The sequence below is a fragment of the Ictidomys tridecemlineatus genome, chromosome 3 (assembly GCF_052094955.1).
Source record: "Ictidomys tridecemlineatus isolate mIctTri1 chromosome 3, mIctTri1.hap1, whole genome shotgun sequence".
NCBI lineage: Eukaryota > Metazoa > Chordata > Mammalia > Rodentia > Sciuridae > Ictidomys > Ictidomys tridecemlineatus.
Window position 1 is genome coordinate 53,284,274 of NC_135479.1, and position 27,280 is coordinate 53,311,553.

General features: G+C 49.8%; 1 protein-coding gene across 2 annotated transcripts in view; it reads left to right on the top strand.

The window, feature by feature from the left end:
* The window catches only part of Ntn1 (netrin 1), a 177,610-nt gene that overhangs the window by 94,120 nt on the left and 56,210 nt on the right, over positions 1-27,280 (top strand). For both annotated transcript variants that reach the window (XM_078042876.1, XM_078042877.1), the window contains exon 3: positions 18,654-18,842. In XM_078042876.1, coding sequence (XP_077899002.1) covers positions 18,654-18,842 — 189 coding nt within the window. The remainder of the gene's footprint in view (positions 1-18,653; positions 18,843-27,280) is intronic.

Consider the following 27,280-nt stretch of genomic DNA (forward strand, 5'->3'; position numbering starts at 1 on the left):
CTGGTCTAAGGTTCTCGTTTCTCTTGAGGACGGGGGTGAGGCCAAGAGGGTGGGTAGGATTGACTCACAGGTGTGACTGTGTACCAGGCTCTGTTAAGCCCAGGGAGACATCTGGGGATAGAATAAAACAAAAATCCGGAGTTTGAGGATCTTCTATGTTAGTTAGGGGAAGCTTAGCGAGTAAATCAGTGTGTAAAGGACAGTCGGTCCCCCATATCCATGGGTTTCATGTGCATGCATTCAAACAACCTCAGGTTGAAAAACATTTTCGTAAAAAATTGTGGGCTGGGGATGCAGGTCAATGGTAGAACAAAATGCTTGGCATGTGCAAAGCCTTGGGCTCCATCCCCAGCACAAAACAAAACAAAATAAGACAACTCCAAAAGGAAGCTGGCCCTTGCCTGGAATCCCAGCAACTTGGGAGCCTGAAGCAAGAGAATTGCAAGTTCAAAGCCAGCCTCAGCAACTTGGTGAGGCCCTAAACAACTTAGCAAGACTCTTATCTAAAAAATAAATAAATAAATAAATAAAATAAAATAAAAAGGGCTGGAGGTGTGGCTCAGTGGGTAAACATCCCTGGGTGCAATCCCTGATACAAAAAAAGAAATATGCCTGCAGCAAACAGGTACAAAGTTTTTCATTCTTGTCATTAGTTCTTGCACAATACAGTGGGACAACTATTCCCAACATATTCACATTGTATTAGGTATTATAGTAATCTAGAGGAGGTTTAAACTATATGAGAGGATGAGCACAACTATATGAGGAATTTGCACTTGATCTGCAAATTCCACACGTTTTTACATAAGGGACTTGAGCATTCTCAGATTTTGGTATCTGCATGGGTCCTGGAACTAATCCTCCACAGATATTAGGGGACCACTGTCTATGTGTGCCCCAAGGTAATATAACCAGCAAAGTCAGGGTGTAAAGTGTGCATAAACTAAAGTTGATTTAATAAAAACGATACGTAAAGTACATGCCTACTGCTAGGTGACAGAATCAACATGTAAAGTGCATGTCAACTCTTAAGTGATATGGAGGAAATGCAAGGCAGGAAGGGACAACGGAGGGCCAGACTGCTAAGAAGGGACAGGTGAGCGAAGGCTTAGAAGGAGTAGCAGGGAGTATCTGAGGAGACAGGTGGTCATGGGTTTATGTCCATCTTCCCTGTGGCAGGTGGTTTTGCAGAAGGACCCAAAGTTTGCATGGGAAAAGAGAGGAGAAGGTAATAGCAATGTAGGGGCCACAAACCTGAGGCCTTGACTTGTTCAAGTTGATGCCCGTGTAACCCAGCATGGTGGCCGGAGTGCAGAGAAACAGGTGTGACCCAGAGGCTAGGAGGACATGCAAAAAAAGGTGGACAGCCTGAGCCTCCCACTCAGGAAGAGATCCCCCCAGGACCTCCCAGGAGTGCATTTTCCTCAAGCAGAACCTAAGGGGTGCATGACGTCACCTCTGAGGACTCCACCGCTCTGAATACCAGTCATTCTCTTTTCCTTTGACAGGGGAATGTTGAGGTGTGCTGCCAGCCACCCCTTCTCCGGCACCTCACATCGCTATGCTCATTAGATTTCTGGTCCTTCCTGTCCTGTCTCCCTCCTAGCTGTCAAAGTCGGGCCTAGAAGGGCGTTCGAATTCCACATGAATGATTAGCAACGACCATGCAGGGAAGAGCTCTTCCTTCTTTTATTTATGTCTTTTATAAAATTTCATGTATTTACTTATTGTTTTACTTATTTTTATTTTTTAGCTGTAGTTGGACAAAATACCTTTTATTTTATTTATTTATCTTTATGTGGTGCTGAGGATCGAACCCGGGGCCTCGAACATGCGAGGCAAGCGCTCTACCGCTGAGCCACAACCCCAGCCCCCAAGAGCCCTTCTTTTGACTGCTTGGAGAAATGGTTTCCTTTCCAGGTTTTTCTCTGTTATGTTCTAGATGGTTTTTGGATTCTGACAAGGTTGTCATGGTGAGCAGCCCAAGCCCTTCAATACACAGATATGGGCACAAATTTTGTCAGGTCATTGCAAGAAAAGTCTCATATTAAACCAGGAGACCCCTTGGAGAGGAACTAGGGACTGAGGCTGCAGAGGTCCAGGGGCTCCCATGGGTGACCACTGGTGGTGACATCCCCCTGGTGTGGTGTCCTGAGTATACTGCCATCTGCTTTTCTATCTGTCTTCTGGTGACGAGCTCATTCAGCGTGTAGGTCATTTCTGTAAGTCATTTCTGATGGGTCCCCTGCATCCAGTAGACCTGCAGGGAAACCTGGAGCTGTGTAGTCCGTCTTGGTGGAGGGAACATCAGCAACACTGACAGGCAGGCACCACGGCTGTTTTCATTCCCAGATAAAGAAGCTGACAGGTTAACAGACAGAGCCAAGGTCAAGTGCACCGTGCTAGCCTGTGACAGACAGGATTTGAACACACAGATCTGGCTCCAGACTCACCCTCTTCACCTTCACGTTGTAATGAGGCTGAGGCAGTCCGACCCACCTTATCTCATCTGATAATGGGGTGCTTGTAATTACTCTCTTTCACTGACCACCAGGGAGGAGCAGGAGGAGTTAGGTGACCGGCCCCAGCAGCGCAGGTGGGAGGTTAGAACAGGCTCCCCGAGACCTTTCTTAGCACCTGCTCCCCTGCTCAGTGGCATTTGCTTGTGACAGGAATGAGCAAGGGGAGGGAAGCCGTGCATCTTGTCTGCATTTGGTAAGTTAATTCCTTTTCCAGACAACCACAGACTAGCATCCCTGCCTCCTCAAGTGTGCCCCTCCCTCGGGGGTCCTGATGTCTGCCCTGTGGCCGTTTGGAGCACCAGGCCATGGCAGGGCCAGAGAAGGAGAAGGAGCTGGACTGGCTAGGACCAGAGGCCAGTCGTGAGGACAGGGCTGCCTCCCTTCCCCGCCCCCCCCCCCCAGGCTGGCTGGCTCTGCGGCTGGGGCAGGCGCATGAAATCTGAACTCTGGAGGGAAATTTACTGCACAATAAAGGAAGAATGGCCCGCTTTGGGGACAATTAAAGCCACATTACTGTGGAATTACAGAGGACGCCTGGGGAATTAGCCACATTCAAAAAGCAGCCAGAAGCGCCAGGGCCAAGAAATGCGGGGCGTTCACACATGGCTTTCCCCTGCCCCCCGACTTGTACAAGGAACCTGTCTGGTTCCCAACCCCCCCCCCCTAATTTCAGGGCCAGGAAAAACATTTCCAAAGACGACCTGAGAGGAGCTGTTGTCATAAGATAACCGCACCAAGCCCGGCTTGTGCCTTAAAGAGTTCTATTCTGGTGACAAAACCAACAAGTCACGGGGCGGAGGTCTAGTGGGTAGGACTCACGCTCACCGTTGGCCCCTGGGAGAGACAAGTGCCAGGAGTCAGCTGGGGCCTGGTGGGGTTCCAATCCCGGTTACTCCTGTGAGCTCAGCCGGGGCCCTCAATGTCTTCATCTGTGAAATGGGGATAACAAAACCTTCCCCACCTGGTGTTTGTGAGCAACCCTTGAGTGGATAAGTAGAATATGATATTAGGCACCAGTGAATTCATATATATTTTTTTTGGCTTCCTTGAGTGGAATGAAAGTTCATGGCTTTTTAAAATATATATATATATATTTTTTTTTAATTTTCGGTGGACACAACATCTTTATGTTATTTGTATGTGGTGCTGAGGATCGAACCCAGCGCCCCGTGCATGCCAGGCGAGCATGCTACTGCTTGAGCCACATCCCCAGCCCCATATCCATTGGCTTTTAAGCCAAAAGATTTGACCAACATCAGGTCAAACATAGTCAGCAAAATAGTGGCATTGTACTGAACATGTAAACCCTTCTTGTCGTCATTACCTAGAGAATATGGTATAATAACTATTTACCCAGCTTTTACATTGTATTAGGTATTATAATTACTTATAATACCTCATATTACAATTACTTATAATACCTAATACAGTATGATACCTAATACTTTAAATCATCTCTATAACATAAAGTACATGGGAGGATTGTGTGGTTGGTTATGTGCAGATGCTATACCATCTTATATAAGGGGCTGGAGCACCCACAGACTTTGGAATCCTTGGGGGGTTTGGGAACCAATCCCTGGATACCGAGGGATGAGTATAAGGTCATAGTGTGAGGTGTTTAGAACGGCACAAGGGTTAGTACTGAGTTTCCATCCTGGCTCCCAGGGTCTAGAAGAAGATAAGATTTTGTTTCTAAATCACCAAGTGGATGGCTGGAGCCATCTCACATCTGGGAGGTCCCTCATCAGGAACTCTTTCATGCACATCCTTCATTTATCTCTTTGGCACATGTTCAGGATGTGACGTGGGTGTTTAAGGTGCAGGGTGAGGACTAGAGAGTCCTAGCCTCACAGGGAAACAGGGAAGAGTAAAAGACCCCCGGAGTCTGGTGCACAGAGCCACTCTGGGCAAATCACCTGTTCCTGTTTTAGTGACCAAAGTGAGCAATGATGGCAGGTGTCAGCGGCTCCATCTTTGAGGACTGCCCTCCATTCCCACCTCCCACTTTCTTCCTCCCGTGGCCCACTTCATCCTTCAGGCAGTGGCCTGGTATCTGTTCTCCATCTTTTCCAGCTGAGAGCTCTCAGAAGCTCCTCACTCTTTGAGGAGATGCTGCCGTTCTAGAAGCTTCCTACCCACTTTGGGGGTGAGGCCTCAATGAGGGAACAGCCTTTCTTACCAACACCGTGGGATTCAGACCCAAAGCAACCAGCAGAAGAGAGTTTGGTTACCTCCTCCCTCTCAGACCTTCTGCTGATTGGCAGGGCTGGAGGGACTTGAGGGTCTTTAGAACATCTGGGGAGGACTCCTGGCCTCTGTACCCCTGAAGGCAGCAGAATGTCTTGGGTGACCAGTGAGCCGAGCATTCAGCCATGTTGCTCACCCTCAAAACAACTGGGAAGAGGAGGGTTGGGGGCTGACTTGCCACAGGCTCCCCTTTCCCATAAGGATCAGTCTCTTGTTGGGTTCTTGCTGAGCCTCTGAGTTGACATACCATCCCTAAATCCAGGAAAGAGATGTTCCAAATACTCAACAATGAGCGTCCTGGCTGCAACCCAGCTCAAGAGGTACCAGCTGCAGTGAGTTGTATTGGTGCCGGTCTGCAGATCAGTTGACCTTGAAGCCTTTGAAACCCTGAAACATTTCAGGCTGATATTCTGGCTAAAATCACTGCCACCTCTCTGTCATTGCATTGCCCCAAAGGCCATTCAGAAGATGGCAGAAGCAGAGTCACTGACTATCTCTCCAGGAGGAAGAGTTTATATTTTCTGCCATCACGGATAACTTAGAACACTATTCTAGAAAGGTTGTCTTAGTTTTATTTTTGCAGGACCGGGGATTGAACCCAGGGCCTGGTGCATATTAGGCAAGTGCTCTACCACTAAGCTATACCCCCAAATCTTTTTATTTATTTATTTATTGAGACAAGGTCTTGCTCAGTTGCTGAAGCTGGCCACAACTTGCCATCCTCCTGTCTCAGCCTCCCAAGTTGCTGGGATAAGAAGTGGGAGCCTCTAGTCACTGTGCCTGGGTCAGAAGGGCTATTTGGATTTGTTTTCTACACATCCGTCCCCCACATTTGCCTCAGGGAAGTTCTGCGGTCTACTTTCCACATGCACAGTCCCTATCCAGAGGACCCAAGGTTATTTGCACCCCCCCCCGACTCCCCGTCACTAACTTCTGTGTCAGAATGTTACGAGGGCCAGTCCTAACCTCAAACTTAGAGGTATCTCCCAGCCCCAGGATGGACAGGTTCTCTTTGAAAGTTCTCTGAATTGCAAGGAATTATATCAGTCTGTTTCTACCTCCTCCCCAGAGCTGGAATCTCCTTGTTCTTTTCCTTGAATGCCTTCAGGGACGGCAAGGTCCCTATCTCCCAGGGGTGACCCTCGGTCACCAGCTCCCTCGGTCCGTTGGAATCTGCTGTCCCCTGTCATTCCCTCCGTGCTGCGGTGGGCCACTTGTGATCTTCTGCTGTATGATTTTTAATTAAGGTCTTTCATAGTGATCTCATAAATAGTTTACCGATCTCTAAATAAATCATACCTAATTGGTTTGATTGAAAAAACTGGATTCAGAGTTGGGGTTCAGATTTTGATCAGTTCCAACACAAAACATGCCCAAATAATAACAGTCTTTGGGTAAAGATTTGGGGCCACTCAGATCATGCTTGCCTTTCTTCTGCTTGTACCCCTACCATGTAGAGATCTTTGCATATGAAGTCGGGGTTCCTTGCTTGGAGAATTGTGGCGTGCTCAGGAATAACAGGGCTCTTAGAAGCATGGGGACGGCAGAGAGGTGATCTGCTTCTCAGTCGTGATAATGGTGTCATACAGCAGGGGGTACATCTGGGGGGTCATTTGACGGGTGGCATCCTTTGCCTTCTCTCATAGGACCCCATGGCCTCCAGCACGGGGCTTCTGTTCTCTTCTGTAGTGGACAAACAGAAGTGAGTAGGGATGGACAGATTGACACTAACCAAACAAGAACCAAAGAATCAGACAGCCCTTTGAATTAAAAAAAAGTTTTAAAAAACTCAAACAGGACACTCCCCTCCTGGGCCTGTTGAATTAAGGAACCTTTTAACCTCTTTCAGACCCACAGGTGCTGAGAAAATTAGAGTTGCCTTTGATAAAATCTGTCAAGTAGAAGTCACATGTCTTAGGCAAAGGGCAGGTTTGATAGGGATCTAGGTTGTGTTGGAGTTATGATTGCCGTGCAAGCCTCGGGGCATATTCTAAAAATTGTTCATTGCAATTCACATTTACATGGGAGTGCTGTATTTTCATTTGTGAAATCTGGCAATCCTAGTTGGGAGAGTGAATTAGGAACATGAGAAGAAACATGGGTGTTGACCCAGAATGGCTCTCAGGACCCCCAATTTCAGCCAGTCCCCTCCGTGAGCAGGGACCTGCGTGGATGGGGCTTGTGGGGCTCGGCGTACAGTCTGGAGTCCGAGGGTGGTGTAGGCTGCTCTCGGGAGCTTCCAATTCAAGTCAAAGTTAACCAGAGAGTCAACTAAATAAGCAGTCAAACAGAAGGATGCAGCCCCCCCACCCCCCCACCCCCGCCCCGGGTTGTGGCGAATGAACGGAGGGGAAGGAGTCCCCGATCACAGGATCACAGGCTTCCCAGGCTGAGAACAGAGTGACTGCAAGTCATTAAGCCCCTCCCCGCCAGTCATCCCTCCCCCCTCCCCGCACTGCTGCTGGATCCCGCCTTGGATCTCTGGCCTGGCATGTGCCAGCCTTGGTGATGGGACCCATTACAGATGGGAAATGACTCCAGGGAGCCGGGAGCCAGGCTTGGCCAGCTCTGCTGGCAAGTCAGCCCTCAGATGTCGTTGCAGAAAGCTCACGGAGTGTGCGCAGCACCTCTGGGGAGAGCCATGGGAAAGAAGCCCCCGGTGCTGCGAGCAGGCATCCGGGGCCCACGAGTCACAAGGCAAAGAGGATTTCGTGGCAACAAAGCTGTAGGGGGAGCTCTGCCCAGACAACCCCTTCTCTGAAAATTGTGTCTTCAGGAAGGACTTCTGGCAGCCCCAGGGGTGGTGGTGGTGGTGATGATGGGGATCATCAGCTTCTTTCTGCCCTAGACCGTCCCCCTGTCCCCTTGCTGGCCAGAAGAGCCCTGAGTCACCAGGTGAGGAGTTAATCACACTGTCACCAGGTCCTCGTGTTTCTCATGTCTTCTGTGACCGCAGGACAAACTGGGAGACCTCAGCAGGCTACACCAGCCCCGAGCCCTTGTGTTTCTCCTTCAGGGAACAACATCCGTCCTCCCTGCTCCCTGTGGATGGGAGTGGGGTCGGGTGTTCACATGGGGCCCTATTATGAGGAAGAGGCAAGACCCCTGGGAGTCTCTGCACCTCCATTTTGAAACCCTTTGCACCCTCGAGGGCGAGGGAGTTTGCATCTTGAAGGAGGTGGGCAGCCACAGAAGGTTCCAGAACATGGCAGTCACAAGATGAGAGGAAGGTTTGAAGAGGGATTGATTGGGGTGGAGGGCCACTTGGAGGTGGGGGGGGGTGCTAAGGCTGACACCCTGAGGGAGGTGTCAAGCCGGGGTGAGGCCCACTCTCGTCCCACCCAGCTGTCTGGGGCCAGGGCTCTGGAGAGGGAGGATCTGAGGAACTCTGCTCGGTGCTTACCAAAGCCTCCTTGGCATTTCCTCCACAGAGAGGGGCCTCCCCGCGGGGCCAGGAGGAGGAGGTTTGTGCGGGAAGGCCTGTGCTGTCTTCGGGCGAAGGGCCTGGGAGATGTTAGTTAGGAGGGGATGGCTTGGAAGCCTTAGGGGGAGGCGTAGCAGCCAAAAAAGGGCAGGGGAAAGAAAAGGCTAAGATGTTTACAGAGGGGGAAAAAAAAAAAGTCAGTGGAAAAAATGATGATGAGGTCAAGAAGATTTGGGAGATGGCCCCGCAGTCAACAAGGGGAGGGGACGGTGGCCCCACACAGGGGGAGAAAGAGCCACAGGCCTCGGCGGTGTTCTCTGGACCCTCTAACCCCCATACCTTAATCCTGTCTGTGGCCCTGGTCCCAGCCCAGAGCAACGCGCCTTCCCACCCTGTAGCTGGGTCCCCATTGGTCCGGGGTCTCTCTGACCAGGGGGAGCTCACTTTTCTGGTGGAAGAAGGAGCCGGGGCTTGCCAGACTTGGACTTATCTTTCCCCCATCCCAGTCCTTTCTCCAGATGCCCCGGGAGAGCCCAGCTGGGTAGGGGCCCAGGCTCCCTCCCCTCCGCCCTTTTGTCTGCCCTCTTGAGTGGGGCCGTTCCCAAGCTCCACAGGTGTGAAGAACTTGTGACTCTAGTGTTTGTTCAGCCCCGATTAGTGGCCTGAAGGACTGTTGACAGAGGGCCCCTTTGTGATCAGACTTGGCTAAAGCTCTCTAAGCCCTCGACAAACACAGGCCACTTATCTCCAGGGACTTTATCAGAAACCATCTAAAGCCTGTCTTTGGCTGGCCAGCCTCAGCCTCCTGGCCTCCTCCGTGGTCCCCCCCCCCCACTGGAGTTCCAAAGCATTTCCCACATTTTTTTTTTTTTTTACCCTACCACCTTGATCCACCCCTGGTCCATTGTGTCCCTGATAAAGGAGATAAAGTCCAGGTGGGGTTGGAAGTGGCCGGGGGGATTTTGTTTTCAAATTGGAGCTTCAGAATAAATGGCTGTGGCCAGGCAGGCCTCCGGGCTCCTCAGAGGACTGACTTAGAGAGGAAGGGGGAAGCCTCTCTGTGAGGACTTGGCCTTCAGGCTGACCAGGAGGGTCCCTGTTGGTCTCTGCACTTCATGAAATCCTCCTCCAAGAACCCCCAGCCCTGCGCATGCCCCAAAGCAGGAGACCCAAGAGCCTCAGGAGACACCTCAGATAGAACCAAGCCCTGTATTTACTGTGTTTTTCCTGTACACACACACACACACCTATCATCAAGTTCACTTAATACATGAGGCACAGTGAGAGATCACTAATGAAATCAATAGTAAAATAGAACAGATATTAAAATGCACTGTAATAAGAGTTAAGGGCTCTTTCTCTTTCTCAGAATATCTTACTGTGCTGCCTTCGCTGTTTTGGGATGGCTTGAGGTGACTGGCTTGGGGGTGACTCGGTTCCTACCTGATGAGATGAAGTGTGGGAGGTGACCTGGGCATTGTGACAGATTGTCCCGTGACTCTTGATCTTCTGATGATACGTCAGGAGGAGGGTCATCTGCTTGGGGGATCCTGGGTCACTGAGCCATGACCCTCTTTTGTAATCCCGGTTGACCACAAATAACTGAAAGGTTGGAAACTTGGATAAGGGGGGATTACTGCGCTCCGTGCATCAAAAGGGTTTCCTCGGCCTGCTACCCTGGAAGGAATCCTTTCTCTCCCAAAGACCCAGGGATTAATTCTGTCCAGTCCCCTTCTAAGTTACCAGCCTGTCCCCCTCCTGAACCTATCATCCAGTGAAGACCTGTCACTTCTACTGTCAGCAAGATGGAAGCCTACGGGATTCCCTCTCAAGTCCGTGGTGTCATAGAGTCCCCTCTGTGATCCACCTAAGCCCGGGGGGTGGTCTTACTGTCCCTTCTGTGGTCCTGTCCCCTCTGCTCAGTCCCACCCTGAGTCTCTTCACAATCTCATCATCTTCATCGAGGAAACCTTGAGCGCTCCCCTCCTGCACTCCTGGGGGATACCCTCCCCAGCACATCTGTGAATGTTCAGCTCTGTCCCCAACCCTCCCAGGAGTTTTGGTATCATGGAGACATAGGTTTTGGGGGAGCCAGAAAGATGTCTTAAAGATCATCAGATCCAAATGTCTTCCTCTTTTCAGGTGTGAAGATGGAGGCTTGGAGGAGCCAGGTGGACTTTTCCAAGGTCACACTCCTGGGGCTAGAGCTCAGTCCTCCCAAATCGTGCCTACCTCTCTTTCCTAGTGATGTGCTATATGGCTGTGTGTGATGTGACTTTACTAAAGGTTAGGTTCACCCGGGCTCTGCTTTGGTGTGTCACAAGCCCCTGGCTCCCAGGGCTCCGGGCATCCTCTTTGTCCCTCTGCATTCTCTAGAGTGGTGGTTCTCAAAGTGTGTCCCTCCGGCCACCTGGGACTTTGTGAGATGTGCACAGTCTCATGCCCTCATACAGCCTACTGGGAAGAAGCTCTGGGGTTGGGCTGTGCACTTGGAGTCTTAGCAGACAGTTCCGGAGAACCTGTGCACCAGCTTTGAGAAGCATCCTTTGGCTGGGCCTTGGGGCGGGGGGTGGGGGGGCACTGCTTGAATTGAAAACCACATTTAGAGAGAAGGAGGAAGGGGCCATAATCTGTTTTAGCCAGAGCCAAGTACATCCACACAGCAGCTGTGCTTCTGCCTCAGAGCCTGGTGCCTCAAAAGGGCTCCATTAATATTTGTTGAATGAAGAAACGAATGAGCCGTTATGCAGAAGTAGGTTCTTCCGGGGGGGTGTCCTTCCTTGGTGGCCCCCTCTCTTGTCTGGAGAGACCACTACTTTCCTCCTGAGTTTGCTGGGATCCCTGAGAACCCCGTAGAACCATCTCATGTCGTCTGGACTGTCCTGCCCAGTGTGGACAGCTGATTCTTCTTTCACACCATCAAGTTGCCGCATTCGTGGGGACCTTTGCCAATGGCTTTTAAAATTGAACTTGAAACAAGGCAGCCCCACATTATTGCAGACCCTAGAGTCTTAACTGGAACCCAAAGACTCCATGCATGTCCTCCTAGTGAACAATCTCTTTGACTCACTCGTGGCTGCTCACCGCGGCTCGTATCTGGCCAATTGACATTTCTAGTCACCTTTGTGAGTGGTGGCTTTGGAGTGACAGTGGCAGCAGCATTAGCCACACCTGGGAACCTTCAAAGACTCTGTCCTGCTCCCTTTAGAGCTCCTTGTGTCGTTCCTGGAATATGGTAGGTGCTCAGTACATCTGTGTTGACCACACAAATCAATCCACCTGCCATTGGATTTGCCAACGATAAAGTGAAACCTATAGTCTGGGCTTTGATTGTTTTATGAATTTATCTATGTTCACGATCACTTCTCTTCGGCCCAGCTCACCTGTAGACACAAAAGGCTGTGGTTTCCAGAAATGCCTGGGCCCATCGTGCCTCAGCCCCTCCCTCTGAGAGTCCAGTGAGGGTGATATCCGGGTGCTGCTGGGTACCAGGTATGTGGGCTCCGTGGTTGCTCAGCCCAGCCATTTCAGGAGATGCTGAAATCTGGCCTCAGAAGGACACTTACTGGACATGGAACACTTAAAATTTATAAACAAAAAGCAGACGATTTCTAAATAAATAGTGCACCAAATAGAGAGCAAAGTCATAAATAAAAGGAAATACAAGCAACCTCAAACTCTTAAAAATAGCTCTCAAATATTTTTATGACTCTGTACCAATTGTTTAAGGAGAAGTTTCTTATGAAACCAGACCTCTGTCCATTGTCCTCTTTGCAGACTGCCCACCATGAACTCTCTTCTCTCTCACCACACGATGGGTTCTGTTCTGTTTGGTTCCATTGGTCTATACTGGCCTGCATGCCAGGAGCATTGATGTCACGGAGGAGGGGGGGGCTTGGGGAATGCATCTAGACAGAGCCCCAGGCGACCCTGCGCATGTGCCATTGGAGCAGTGCTGGCAGAATGTTCCATCTAGGCTCTGACTCTCTTCTCGGGTCCCATCCTCGTCACCTTCTTCCAAAAGAGCCCAGCAGATGGACATCCCTGTTGGTCCTGATAGTTCTGCTCAAAGCTAGAAATCCTACATCTTTTATGGATCCTTCTCCCCTTTGAGATGGGAACATCCCAAGGACAGGACTCTGTCTGCCTTGGTGCTGTCACACCAGCACTCCAGATGTAATTAGCAAAGGAACCAGTAGGGGAAATAGCACCACAAGTCCCTGCGTGTGCCGGGCACGCCCAGCCTGCCCTTGTGCTCTGGAGATGTTGAAATGTGCCTCGAATCATGACAGATCCAGAGGGGAACTTACCTTCTTCCTGGCCAACGGGAAGCCCAGGGTTGGGGACTGGTCTTTGTTACAAACTCCCCAGTCTGTGGATGGTGCTTTATATGGGTCGGTTATTTTGGTCAGTTCAGCTATAGACACATAAATTCAAAATTTCCCAATATACTGCATAAACAACATGGGGCAGTTTTCCTAAAAGAATTACCCTGGGAGGGAGAGAAGACAGAGATCCTGTGTGCTAAGAGGGCAGAGCGGGGACCCTGGGGCCAAGACCAGGGACAGAACCCTGAACCACATAAAGTTCGGGGAGGCAGGATCAGCGTCCCTGAGAGATATGGTTGGGAAATAGCTCAACAGTGTCTGCTGAACACTTTCTGGGCCTGGGGTGATCTTGGTGGGGCTTGGAGGTTAGTTTATCTGGGTCTTTTGGGGAGGACCAGCATCATCCAACTAGGGTTTGCAGACTCAGGCTTTGTGCAAGACCTGTTTAGAGTCCTGGGCAGGAGTCGATGGCACTTAAATGTGTGTTCTTCTCCCTAAAGCTTCTCAGAATACTTGAATGGACAGAAGTCAAACTGTGAGTTAAAACAGCAAGTTGAGTTTAAAGCAGCAATTTAAAAAAAAAAAATGTCGCTGGGTACAGTGGCACATGTCTGTAATCCCAGCCGTTCTGGAAGCTGAGACAGGAGGACTGTGAGTTCAAAGCCATCCTCAGCAATGGTGAGGTGCTAAGCAACTCAGTGAGACCCTGTCTCCAAATAAAACACAAAATGGGGCTGGGGATGTGGTTCAGTGGTCGAGTGTCCCTGAGTTCAATTCCTGGTACCCTAAAACAAAAAAGTGTCACAAGGTTATGCCTTATCAGGGTCTGGTCTAGGCAGTATGTTCTGTCTTACCTGTCTGTCTACCTAATCCATCCATCCACCAATCCATCTATCTATTGATCCACCAATTTATTCATCTATCCATCCATGTACCAATCCATCCATCCATCCATCCATTCATCACCCAGTCTGTCCATTCACTGATCCATCACTTCACCCATCCAGCTACCGATCCATCTGTCCATCTGTCCACCCCATCTACCCACCTGTCTGTCTACCACCTCATCCCATTTATCTCTCCATCTTCTCTCTTGAACATTTTTTCTCTTCATTTGTACAACAAAAATGTATCCAGGCTTGCTTTGTGTTAGTGGATGTCAGAGCAAACACTATGCCTATCCTCAGCAAACCAACACAGCTGACAAGCACATTTGTCCCACTTTATCAAAGAGTGTGCCGATAGGAGGCTTCTCTGGCCCTCCCCCTATCAGGGAGAAGCCCGAGGACAGTTGAGAGTCATTCATCTCTGTTTGCCACACAGCTCACGGCAGTGGGTGGCATGTAGCTAGAGTGCCATGAAAAAATGTGTTGGATGGAACTGACCTGAGGGGTAGTGAGGAGCTGGGCAATTGTAGTTTTGTAGAAGAAGACTGAGAAAGGCTTAAGGAATCTTGGTCATAGATTTGTGTTATAGTAGGACTTAGAGGAACTTCTGCTGGGAGAGGACTATAGGACCCTATTCCTTGGTCCCTTCTCTGTGTCAGAGAGGGTTGGCACGCAGTTGGGAAGCCCCCCTCGCCCACCACCCTATCCCTCCTTACGCCTTATGTCTAAAGTGTAGCCACACCTGGTACATCTTTGATGATCCTCGTGTGCTAGCTGGAAGCGAGTCTCTCTGGGTAGCTGGGGGACCCCTGGGTAAGAGGCAGAGCCTCACAGGCCAGGCAGGACTCTGTCCTGGCCTGTGCTGGTCCTCAGGAGTTTCCCTGCTTCCCCTGCCCCCTTCTCTCCCAGGCTGACCTCAGTTCTTACAAATTTGCCCTTTCCTTCCCGCCTTGAAATCTGATAATGAAACTAATACCCAATATTTTTGCCTCTGAGAGAAGCAGAAGATAAACAGGAAGGCACGAAGGATTAAGGTATCTCTCCAAGGCAGGAGCTGGGACAGGCCGGGGGGCGGATTGGGTGACACCTCTGGGTAGAGCAGAGGGATCCAGATGTGAGCCGCTTCGCCTGATGCATTTTTCCATTTGTGTAGAGAAAATAAAACAAAGAGAAAAGAAAACAAGCTGTAAAATACTTTGCAGAAGTCTGAGCATGGGCAATTGTCACTTGAAGTCCCTGACAGCTCCGAGAAGCAGGAGGGAAGGAGGGGACGCCCTGCTTTTTGAAGTCGGGCCTCAGAGCTCTCTTCTGTGTGACCAGTTGTTTGGGATGAACCTTTTGTTGGTGTGAGGTGTATATAGAAGTGAGATTCCAGCTCTGGCTTCCCCTTAGAAGCTCAGGAAGGACTCAGAGTCCCCAGGAGGGGCTCAGAAGTCTATTGATCCCCTCAGTGGACAGCTGGAGCCTCCTTTATAGGGGAGGACACAGGATGAAATCAGCCTCCAAAAAGAACCAAAAGATGCCACTCCAAGGCCTTGCTCAGTATAAACGGCCAAAGGAAGTGAGACCCTGTGATTTTTCCAGATCCCTGGCCCTGGACAGGTGTACCAGGCCCTGAGATTTCTGTGCTTTGTAGGATAGATCTAGATTCTGGGCTGTGGTCCAGGCCTGCTTGTGACCTCCAGTGATCTGACACTTTGCTCTGGGGCTGTGGGTCAGCAGCCAGAAAACTGGGGCCTAGTCCTGGGCCCTCCATTCGCTGGCTCCATGGTGGGTCACTTCATGTCCTTGAACAGCACCCTGCCCCCCTTTATCTAGCTGAGTTAGACCAAAGAAATGACGAATGTACTTTAAGTGTGACCATCCCCCATGGGGAGGGCAGGGTACAAGCGTTCTTTCATTGCACCTGGTTGAACTAAGTTCTTGGGGACCCCAGCTGAGGGGCACTTGGGAAAGCTCTTCGGGGTGGTCGGGGGTGTCCTCTGATCTAATCTGGCCTCCAGCAGCTTCCACACTTCAGGGTGTAAGCTGTCTTAGCACTTCCTCCAAAAGCCATCCTCCGTCTCCTCTTCTTAATTGAGTGACCAGTGAGGGAGGGATGGGGGGGCATTTAAAGGAATGCATTTTAACATCAGAGAAAAAGTAAAGTGGCGATTTAAAAGCAAATCAGGAATGGAAATAACACATGAATAAGAAACGGGCCAAAATATTTGTATCATAGAAATGTTTTTAAATTTAATAGTGAAAGAGCTCTAGACACTGCGAAGAAAACCCCACCTTATTTGAAAACTGGGCAAATGGCATGAACAGGCAATGTGGGCGCACACTCAGGAAATATAAATAGACACTCAGAGAAATGCCCAGCCTCCCTCGTCATCAAAGGCATGCAGATGAAAATCATGTGTGAGTTTTCCCGCCCCCCCCAGACAAATTGGCAAAGATTAAAGAAAAGAAGCATTCTTATAACAAATGTGCATTGTCATTTTTCTTAAGGGTGTGGCGACACAAGAGCTGTCACATCCTGCTGTTGGGAGAGTGAGCCAGCACAGCCTTTCTTGACAGCAATTGGGCGATTTGGATCCAAAGTTAAAAACATGTAGAACCAAAATTTTGACTCACAGTTCTGCCTTGAGAAATGTGTTTCAAGGTGGTTCAAGGTGATTACCATTGTGTTCGAAGGTGGTTACCATGGTGCTATTTTTTTTCTTTTTAATTTTTTTTTTTTTTTTTTTGCAGTACTAAGGATTAAATCCAGGGCCTTCCACATGCTAAGCAAGCGCTCTACCACTGAACTGCAACCCATGCCCTTTTTATTATATTTTTAGACAAGGCTTGCTAAGTGGCTAGGGGTGGCCTTGAATCTGCAATCCTCCTGCCTCAGCCTCCAGAGTCCCTAGGATTATAGACATGAGCCACCATGCCAGGCTCCCTGTGTTATTTATAATAGTGACAGATTGGAAACAGCTTAGCTGCCCAACCCTGGGAGACCCTGCTGTTAAATGCATCTACTTTAATGGCAAGAAATTCACAACCCAGTACCAGGTAACATTTAAAAGTTGTGAAGAATGGCCAGGCATAGTGGGTCAAAGAGGGAGCCAGAGTAGCCAGATTCAAGCTGGAGTTATCCCAGAATTTGAAGCCCAAGGAGAACAGGTATCAGGAGATCACAGCGGGGGGGGGGTGGTGGGGGGGGTGGGGGGGGGGTGAGGAGGGCTCTGTGGGAGCCATGCTGGTGCCGGGACCAGGCTGAGGAGGGGCAGTGGAGATGGGCACCTGGAACATGAGAAGGATGCATTCAGACAAAGAGGGGGTGTCCAAGGAGGAAAGGAGCAGCACCTGCAGGCCAGGAGCAGGCAGGTGGGGAGTCCTGGCACATGGCTCACTCTGGAAACTGACCAAAGTTGAGCCCAACTGAAGCAGGAAGAGGGAGGGGGCGGGTGAGCAGAGCTGCAGCTGGACGGGAGGCAGGACTGGCTGATTCAGAGCCCTTGAAGGCCATGATAAGTGATTTCAACTTGATCCTGATGGACATCCTCAGATTGGAGCTTAGGAATTCCTGCTCTGGTGACAGTTGTCCCTGGGTAGCCACAGGGAATCCCTGATGTGGAAACCAACATCCACAGATGCCCAAGTGCCTTAAATGAAGTGTCTACCTAGAACCTATACGTATCTTCCTGTATACTTTCAATCATCCCTGGATGACTTATCATACCAAACAGCGGGCCTCGAACACATGATCCCCCTGCCTCAGCCTGCTGAGTTGCTGGGATCACAGTTTGTGCCCCACCGCGCGGCTAGCTGGTCCCTCCATTGCGCACATACACCTCTGGAGTCTCTTCGTGTGTAAATAGTCTCTTCTTTGTAAATAGTTGTTGTATTGTTTAGGGAATCATGAAATAATTATAAAAATAATGAAATAATAATTTCATTATTAAAAATAAACATGTAAAGTCGGTACACGTTCAGTACAGATGCTGTTTCGCCCCCTTAATATTTTGGATCTATAACTTGTGGAATCCGGGGTTATAGGTCCTGCAGATCTGGAGGGATGATTGACTGACTGTACGGTGGTAAAAGTGGCCCAGAGCCCTCGGCTCAGACAACAGGGCGGTGGGAGGTCAGTGTGGAGAGGAGTGAACGAGGGAGGTGCTATTACATCCAAGTGGAGACCCCAGGCTTCAAGCTGGGAATACCCGTTTTTAAGTCGGGAGCACAGACGTGGTTAGGGGGGCAGAAGATGGTCTCAGAGGGCATCAGGGCTGGCGGGGGAAGGGTGCCAAGTCCTGAGTTGTGTGTAAGGAGGAGGTAGAGGGAAGCAAGCCTGGCTGGGAGGAAGCCAAAGAGAACCAAGCCAAGGGTCCTCTGCAGGGGATCCCAAGCCCAGGGATGGTCAGGCCTCTACAAGATGGGAAGCCGTCTGGGTTGATGGTGGGAGGGAAGACGGGGCACTGGGCCCTGGGGTCCTCTAGGGAATGGGAGCCTGGTGGCGTAGAAGCAGTGTATGAGTGTGCTCAGACTGTGGGGTTTAAACACATTTTTTCCTCCCAGTTCTGGAGGCTGGAAGTCCAAGGTCAAGGTTGGTTTCACCTAAGGCCTCTCCCCTTGGCTTGCAGGTGGCTGCCTGCTCACATGTCCTTGCCTATTCTTTAAAAAAAAAATTTTTTTTTTTCCTGGTACTGGGGCTTGAACCCAGGGACACTCTCCTACTGAATTACATCCTTAGCCTTTTTATTTTGAGACAGGGTCTTGCTAAGTTACCCAGGCTGGCCCCGAACTCGTGATCCTCCTGCCTCAGCCTGCAGAGTTGCTGGGATTACAGTTTGTGCACCACCGTGCATCTCAGCTGGTCCTTCCTTTGTGCACATACACCTCTTGAGTCTCTCAAGAGAGAAATTCCCTCTTCTTATAGGAACACCTTGGAGTAGGGCCCCACCTAAGGGCCTCATTTTAATTCATTCACCTCTTTAAAGTCCCTGTCTTCAAACATAGTGAAACTTGGAGGTACTTGGGGTTAAGACTTCGACACAAGGATTTGGTAGGAGCCTCAGCCCTGGTACCCTGAGATGTTCAATCATATTGACGGGTGCAAACAAAGAAAGCCCTCGAAGAGCGAGCCACTGCCTCCCGGGATCAGCAATGGAGATGAAGGGGGGAGTTGGGAACAGAGTCTCTCTGGATCCGCTTGGTGTCTGTCTCTGCAGCACCCTTGTTGGCTCACAGTCTCTGCCTGTCTTTCCTGCAGCCTGTAACTGCAACCTGCATGCCCGGCGCTGCCGCTTCAACATGGAGCTCTACAAGCTGTCTGGACGCAAGAGCGGGGGCGTCTGCCTGAACTGTCGTCACAACACCGCTGGCCGCCATTGCCACTACTGCAAGGAGGGCTACTACCGTGACATGGGCAAGCCCATCACCCACCGGAAGGCCTGCAAAGGTAGGCTGCGCTTGAAGGGGGGTGGGTGGGACAGAACTTGACCTCTTTCCTTTCTTTCTCCTTTGCTATTTCTTTTTTTCTAGTTTCCATACAGAGGAGTGTAGACTGAGGTCATCACACACACACACACACACACACACACACACACACACACACACACACTCACAGAGCCTCCCTGGTATTTGAAGGTGTAAGCCAAAACAAAGGGGCGATGGAGACATGGCTCAAAGGAGAAGAAAGGAGAAGGTGTGATCCCCTAAGAGGGTGCAGGGCTGGCCCGCTGACGCCTCCCCCTCCTGAGCTTCTCCTCTGCACAGGTGTGCTGCATACCACAGGGACTCGAGTCATGTTCGCCAGGCTTACCTTCGGGACAAAGGACCCTCTTTTCCCAAACCCACGCAGACGCAGTTCTTTGGATGTGTGCGCATGGGCCCCCACCCCCTGTCACACACACACATAGACACGCACAGTTGCAGCGAGGTCGCAGTTTCAGGATCAGGGTCTCAGAAGGAACATTTAATCCATTTGCAAATAGCTTTACTTCTCAGGACAAAAAAAAAAAAAAAGAGAGAGGGAGAGAGAGAGAGACCGGAGACTCTATTTTCGCTCACTGAAGCAAGCACTAACGTTTTAACTTTCTGCTGTTTGTTTTTCTCCCACCAACAAAAATGAGGCAATGGTCAGATGACTCAGAGAAGCTGATGAAATGCCAGGGAACTGAGTGATGTTGGAGGGTGAGAAGTACCCTCCCCCCATGCTAGCTTTTGGGAATTCCAGGAACCAGGGTTCTTTTGCTCCCAAAGATGGGGCCCAGGGCCAGGCCGGAGCATGGCTTTTCAGGAAGACGTTTACCTCCGAGAGCTCCAGCCAACAGCTCAGCAAACACGGGGTCCTGACATGGGCTTGTGTAGACCCTGACAGAAGGTCCCCAAGCCATGGCAGACGTGAGTTCAGTGCAGAAACCCTTCTGGGTTTCAGCCTTTGAATGAAGTATCATCTTCGTCACAGGAAATCCACCAGATGTTGGGCACTTGTGTGCAGAACTGACTGCATAATTTGCAGGGCCCAGAGCAAAGTGAAAATACGGGGCCCCTTACTCAAAAATAATTGAGGCTTTCGCAACAGCGGCAGAGAGCTTGACAAAGCATGCATCTTTCTGAGCATGAAGCCAGCGCTGTTTGTGCAGAACCCTCTTTTAAAAAACAGAAACCTCCCCAGGTTCCCAGTTTGTCTCCTCCAGGAGAGAGGCCTTTGATTCCAAATGCACATAGATGAGTAAGGGTAGCTTCCAAGATGAAGCATGCTATCTCCAGATCTGTGGACTTATCGGCCTCTGGTGATTGCCAGAAGAAAATGGAGCAGAAAGATAGCTGGGCTGTTTCCATATCAAAAAAGACAAGGATTTCAGGTAAGCATCCTCCAGGAGACTTGGAAAAGGGAAGGTGGCCCAGGCAAAGGGACCCTAGAAAAGATCTGCAGTGTCAGGAAGGTATGATCAGGGCAAGACCAGGGAGAGATGGCTGTGGGTTTTCTGAGTGCAGAGTTGGAAGGCATCCAGCTCCTTTGCCTGTGCCCAGTGTTTGTTGTCTCATTTTTACAGAAGAAATTGAGGTCAGGGGTCTTGTAAACAGCTGGCTGACACATAGATTTCTTGGAGATTCAGCCAAGAAGTTTTAACCCATAGCAGCCACTTAGGTGGGCAGCCCTGTGCCCAGGGAAAGGGGGCGCTGCTCCTATCCTGGCCTGCTGTTTTCTGCTGTTAGGACAAAAATGCCTGTTCTCTGGAGATGCAGGAAGGAAAGAGGCTTGGTCATCTCCACCTTTCCCTCGGTTGCCAAGGGTAGGGACAATGGCCATGACATTTTTTCTCCTCTTACTGCTCAGAGCGAGAGATGCCAGGAAGCCACAAGGTTCAGGTTCATTCTCTAGGGTCTGCCTCTCTGGTGGAAGGGCCACCAATGCTCAGCTTCCTTTGCTGGTTTCTAGGGAGGAACAGAGGCAGGCAGATGAGGGGCTGTCCCTGTTCCATGATTTAAAAAGGTAGGGCCAGCTAGGTGGCTGTCTGCATTTTCAGTCCTGGACAGCAGCTGCCCTGGTCTTGATGGGAACTCTGGGAGAAGAATTCCTGGGAGAAGACAATTACATCCTGCTGAGAAAATGAGGCAGAGTTTCAAGACTCTCAGTGTCTTGATTGGAGAAGAAAGACAATGCTTCAAGGGGCCTGCCGTCTGATTGGTGAGGAAAGACAATGTTTCAAGGAACCTGCCACCTGATTGATGAGGAAAGAGAATGCTTCAAGGAACCTGCCATCTGATTGGTGAGGAAAGACAATGCTTCAAGGAACCTGCCACCTGATTGGTGAGGAAAGACAATGCTTCAAGGAACCTGCCACCTGATTGGGGAAGAAAGACAATGCTTCAAGGAACCTGCCGCCTGATTGGTGAGGAAAGATAATGCTTCAAGGTTCCTGCCTCCGGATTGGTGAGGAAAAGGATAGCCCAAAGGATCCTCCTTCTTGATTGGTGAGAAAAAAAAAAATCTCCTGTCTGATTAAGGAGCAGAAATGTGACCAGAAATTTCCAACAACCTAATGAAGAAAGACAGCTCTTGAAAGTTCCACATCTGTCCCCTATTCTCTTCCTAATGTCATCCTTTTAGGGTATTTGGGAACTTTAAATCTTCAATTCCTCCAAGGGACATCTCCCACCACAAAGAGACTCAGAGATCTTGGCAGGAACCAGCTTTAGGAGAAGTTAAGATGCTTGGGGGCCTGTGTGTACCCCCGAGATGTTCACACAGGGTCTCTCGGTCAATATCTTCTCTTCTTCCATCACCACCACGGCCACCTCCACGGGGGTCTTCTGCCTTGCTTTCTGAGGGCCACATGATTGAAGAAATGCTTCCTTTCATGGGAGGAAGCCCACTGACCTCCAGCATTTTGACAGTTTGCTGTCACAGGCATCCAAACCTTGTAGGTGTGTGTGACACTGGCCTCAGCCCCCCCGTTCTCTTGAGATTGACCTCAGGGAACCCTCAAGTGAAGGCCACACTTCTTCACTTTGATTCAAATGAATTTCACAGGGGAATTGGGACAACTGGCTCTGGACTCCCAAGTTGGCTTGGGAATGGCCTTGGGGGCCCTCTTTATCCCTGACTTCTCTGGGCCCAAGAGGGGCCCAGGAGGGGGCCAAGGCCACCCATCTACTGGGCTGGTGATTGGCTGACGCAGGACCTTGTTCACTGTAGAGCAGGGGTGGACCCCGACAAGAACAGCTTGGAGCCAGGGCATTTGATTCCACACGTTATTATGCAGTTCCCCCATTTGGGAAGTTTCATAGCAACAAATTTGTTGGGTTCTTTTCTCCCCTCCCCTCGTTGAGAAGCAGAGTGGGGCTGGCAGGGTTGGTGCGTACAAAGGGCCGTAATAAACATGCCCAGGGGACAGGCCTGTGCACTCTCCGGCTATTCAGTGCAATTTCACAGCACGGGCACGGCCTCATTATGGTGCAGGCCGTTGTCCTATACAAAGTCAGATGAGATAAATTTCTCCCCTTTTTCTCCACCGAACGGTTTGTGAATGATACTCGTCCTGGAATCTTTCAAAAGATAGGAGGTTTTGTTTACCATTTGTCTCTCTTTATGGACTTGGGAGCGCTTTCTTTTTTTTTTTTTTTAAGAGTCCGCAAAGAAGACGTTTGCTCTTGGACCATTTCAGCAGCGCCTCCATTGATAACGATATTAATTTATCATCTTTCCAAACCCTCTGTGATGGATAAAGACATTCCGAGAGTCTCCCGTGAACGGAATCGCGATGAGCATTAAGAAATTAACCACCGCAGCCAGCATCTCCTTACAAAAGGCTCCCGTTCCATCTCACTGAGCAGCCTGTTGGGTCGCCCCTTGCCCTGCCTCCCCCTCCTCCAGTCTACAGCCAATGGGGCTGAATTGCAGGCTGCTGAGAAGGTGCCCGAGCCCAAAGAAGATGCATGCAGGGCATCATTAGGGCAAAAGCATGGGACAGTCCCCACCATCTTTGCCAGGCATGCTTGGGGTGGAGAAGTGAGCCTCCGGCTCCCAGGGCAACCTCCTGTGTCTCCCTCATTCTGGATTCTTGACCTTCACTTCATGTGTGCCTCAGTTCTCACCCTTGGTTGTACAGGGGAATCACCCGGGAGAGACATAAAAATACTGCAGTCTGGGTTCCGCCCCAGAGATTCGCTTTAATTACTGGATCCAGATGAGGCTTGGGCATTGGGAATTGCCTCCTCGGGTGATTCTTATGTGTAGCCAAGGCTGAGACCCACAGAGGCGGAGAAATGGAGGAGAATAAGAAATGAGGATGGTGGTTTTGCTCTTGGCAGTGTGGATTCAAGGAAGGCTCACAGGTGGCTTAGACTCCCGAATTTTTTTATTTTGAGAGAATGTCAATATTTTTATGAGTCCCTTGATGAAAACTGGGTGGGGGACATTTAAATTTAAAATTAAATAATTTTTTTTTTAAAAGACAAGGTCTTAGTCTTATTATGTTGCCCAGACTGGCCTTAAATTCCTGGGCCTAAGAAAACCTCCTGCCTCAGCTTTCTTGTAGCTGGGATTGCAGGTATGCCTCACCGTACCCAGCCTTTAAGTTTTTTAAATCTTGCTTGACAAGACTGGGGAAGCCTAGCTGAGAATGGTGGCACACAGCTGTAATCCCAGTGACCCTGGAGATTGAAGCCGGAGGATCAAAAGTTCCAGGCCAGCATCTGCAGCTTAGGGTCTCACTAAGTTGCTTAGGACCTCACTATCTCAAAATAAAAAAATTAGAAAGAGCTGGGAATGTCGCTTAGTGGTTCAGCACCCCTAATAGCACAATATCAAGACATGGGATCACAGGCCAAGAGCATATACATGTGTGATCATGTGTGTGCCCATGTGTACACCAGCTTGCATATTTAGATCTGATCATTGGAAGGTTTTAGTCTCAGCATAGCTAAGTACCTGGGAACCCCACCCCTCTGGACCTTCCTAAAGCATTGTCCCCTTTTACAAAACCCTCAGGAGCCAGCTTTCATTTTGTGGGTCCCTTGTCACAGTTCTGTTCCCTGTTGTGTTTTTGTGGGGTGCAGAGAAAAGGGTTGGTCATCTGAGGCAGGAAGGTAGTCGGTAGCTAGAGAGCAGCTCCAGCTTTGAAAGCACAGAACCCAACCCAAGGAGTGGCATTCATATGACAAGGTAAGGCCAGCCCCTGCCACGAGAGACAAGTGACGCCTGCCTCGGATCCTACAGTCGGGAGAGAAAAATTCCCAGTGGAAGATCTCACCCCAGCTGTGACTGGTGTTGGCACACACACTTTTTCTCTGTTCCCTGCGGGATGTGAGAGTCAAAGCCCTTTTTTACAGATTTGGTTCATGTTCAAAATCTGTGGGGCGTCGAGCTAGTCATGTGACCTTCTTAGACCTCAGTCGTCTTTGTGGAATCGTATTCAGGTTTCTGGTCCCCAGGTCCCTCCCAGCTTTGACTTCTCTGGTTCCATATTCTGCTCCTAAAAGATTCAAAATCATATGGGTCCTTTCTTCAACAGGGTTATCCCTTCTAGCAGTGAAACTTGTGATCTAGGGACTTGGAAGAGCCGAGGAAACCAGTCAGGTGGAGGTTGCTTTGTTCCAAGGTCTTTACAGATGAAGGGTGTCCCTGATTCTGTGACTCAGTGCACTTGTGCTAAAACAGGGTCCTCCGGGCCCAGCCCTGCAGTTCATTCCCTGGGCATCGCTGTTGTGTTCACCTCCTTGGGTGTGAGTCCTCATCTCACTGACATTCCTGGAGGATCCCCACGGGTCCCCAGAGCTTGAGCAGAAAAGACCTTTGACCTTGGATCTCCCCTAGTTCCCGGATCTTCTGGGCTTGGCAGTCAAGAGTGTTGAGGACATTTTATTTGGGAAATAGTGTCTTTTGGGCTTTGGCCACCAGGAAAGCACCAGGTGGGGCCCATCAGATGGGCTCAGGGTGAAAAGCTTTTAATAGCATGGAACTTGGAATTATCCAGATCGGAGTTCAAGTTCTACCTTGGTTTATTCATCTGAAAATGGGGACAGTAACGGTCCCTTCTCCCTCCTAGTGTTACGATGCAGATTTATTGGGGTGCTATAATCTCGCACAAATTATCTGCTCCACCCATGTTAACTGTTAGGATTAAATGTTCAAATCAAAGAAAAGGGAGATGCGAGAACCTTCACGAAGTCAGAGTACACACCAGGTGGAGAGGATTCTTTCGGCTCTCCAACTTTTCTTATTCTTTCCTTGGGCAGAGAGGGGCTTGGGAGAACAGACTCCACCTTCTGCAAGGGCTCAGTCCCTGTGCGGACTTTGTGGCCAATTCTCACAGGACCGGGCAGGGCCCCAAGGATTTGCCCTAATGCTATTGCACACTCTTTGGGAACAAAATTGATAAAGGAATCAAGCCACAGAGATGTGGCCAGCAGCTGCTTGTGGAACCAAGAGCAGAGGTGAGGACAGGCTATGCACGTCCAAATGGGGTTTTGAGAGTGCCAGCCAGAAAGACCAGACGGCATGCAAGGGGCATCCTGACCACACAGGGGCTTGCAGTTGACTCAGGGAGGGACTGTCCTACTCTGTCCTGCCACACAGATCAGATACTCTGGCTGTTTCCAGCCCCTGCCTCCTACCTCTAGCTCGCGTATACAGTCAGTCTCTCTCTCTCTCTCTCTCTCTCTCTCTCTCTCTCTCTCTCTGGGAACCATTTGCAGGAGCTGTGCTTTTTGCCTCAGCTGTAGAACAGGTGCAGGGAGACTATGGTTAACTAGATCAGGGAGGGTCAAATAACTCAGCTTGGGATTAGGGGGCTCCCCTCCCCCCTGCATTTCCTGCCTTCTGCACCTTGATCCGAAAGTGGCAGGGGAAAGGCTCCGGGCGCAACTTGAGACATTTATTCTTTTGTGCCTCGTTAGCCACTGCTGAGGGAGAGGGACTCCTCGCTGCGGAGGAGCTTGACACAGACAGCTGAAGTGAAGTTTGGGGATTATCTGTGGATTTCGGTGATCCCCGCTCCCCTCATTAGCATGGGCAATTTCAGAGTGGAGACTGGGGGACCTCGTTGACCTAGGATGTGAGGGGGATTATCATTCCTCTGCCTCCTCATTCTTCCCTCCAGATGCTCAGGGTAAACCCAAGGGCCTTTCCCTGTGGAAAAGGCGGCAGCTTGGCTCTGGGTCAGATTCAGATGGTTAAGGAGACTGTTCATTGACTCCTCCAGTGTTTACTGAGTACCTACTGCGTGTCAGGCACCGAGAGTGGTGGCGGCCACCAGGACAGACTCAGTCCCTGGGAGCTCACTTTCTGGTGGGGTGGGGGTGGGGGTGGCAATCACAAAGGAGAAAAGAGAAGGTAATTTTAGAATGGGGTGAGTTATATATGGAGGAAACCGAGAGGAAAGAGAAAAGTAGTAGGGCAAAGCTGCTCCACAAGATGACCTGGCCCAGGGTCTCTGAGGACAAGGTGTTTACGAGGAGCCCTGGCATAGAGGAGAACACAGTCCAAAAAAGGAAACCAAGAGAAGAGCTTTCCAGGTAGTCCCAAAGTCTGGGAGCAGAAAGAGCTTGGTGGGTCAGTAGGGAGGGGAGGCCGAGCTGGGCAGGGTCCGCTCATCAGAGTCTAGGGAAGAGCAGCGGGGTCTCATGAAGAGTGTTGGAAGCCATCGTGAACTGAAATCAATTTCTATGCATATATGTATGAGTTCTCGGGGATGAACCTAATTTCTGTGTATAATCATAGCTCTTAAAAAAAAAAAAAAAGCATTGGAAGCCACTGGACACATTGCCCCAAACTGGGATGAATAGAAAAGCAAAATGGGATGTGTCCATATTCAGGGATGCTACTTGGAAATGAAAAGGAACTATCGACTCACACGACACTAGGGATGAATCTCAAGTGCATTTGACATTTTAAGGGTGACTTAAGACATATATCTGGCTTTCCTTTTAAGAAGTACCTTCTGTAAGACAAGCCACAGATGGGGAGAAAAATACTTGCACATCTCATTTCCAATGAAGAATATGAATCCAGAATAGGTAAAGTACTCTAGAAACAACAGGAAAGCAAAAAAAAAAAAAAAATGGAAAAAAATTCGAACACACCCCGATGAATGGATGGTGGATAAATAGATGGTTTCTGAAGTCATTAAGGGAATGCAAATTAGAGCCACAATGAGAGAATATTCTGTGAAAATTAAAAGTACTAGCAACTCCAAGCGTTTGGCAAGAACAAGAAACAATTGGAACTCTAATTGCTGGTGGGAATTCAAAACGGCAGTTTTATAAAGCTGAACATTGATCTATAATCGTGCCTGCCAATCCCATTCCTAGGAATTAATTCAAGGGAAATGAAAACGTAGATTCACATAAAAACCTGTACACGGATGTTTATAACAGCATTATTCATAA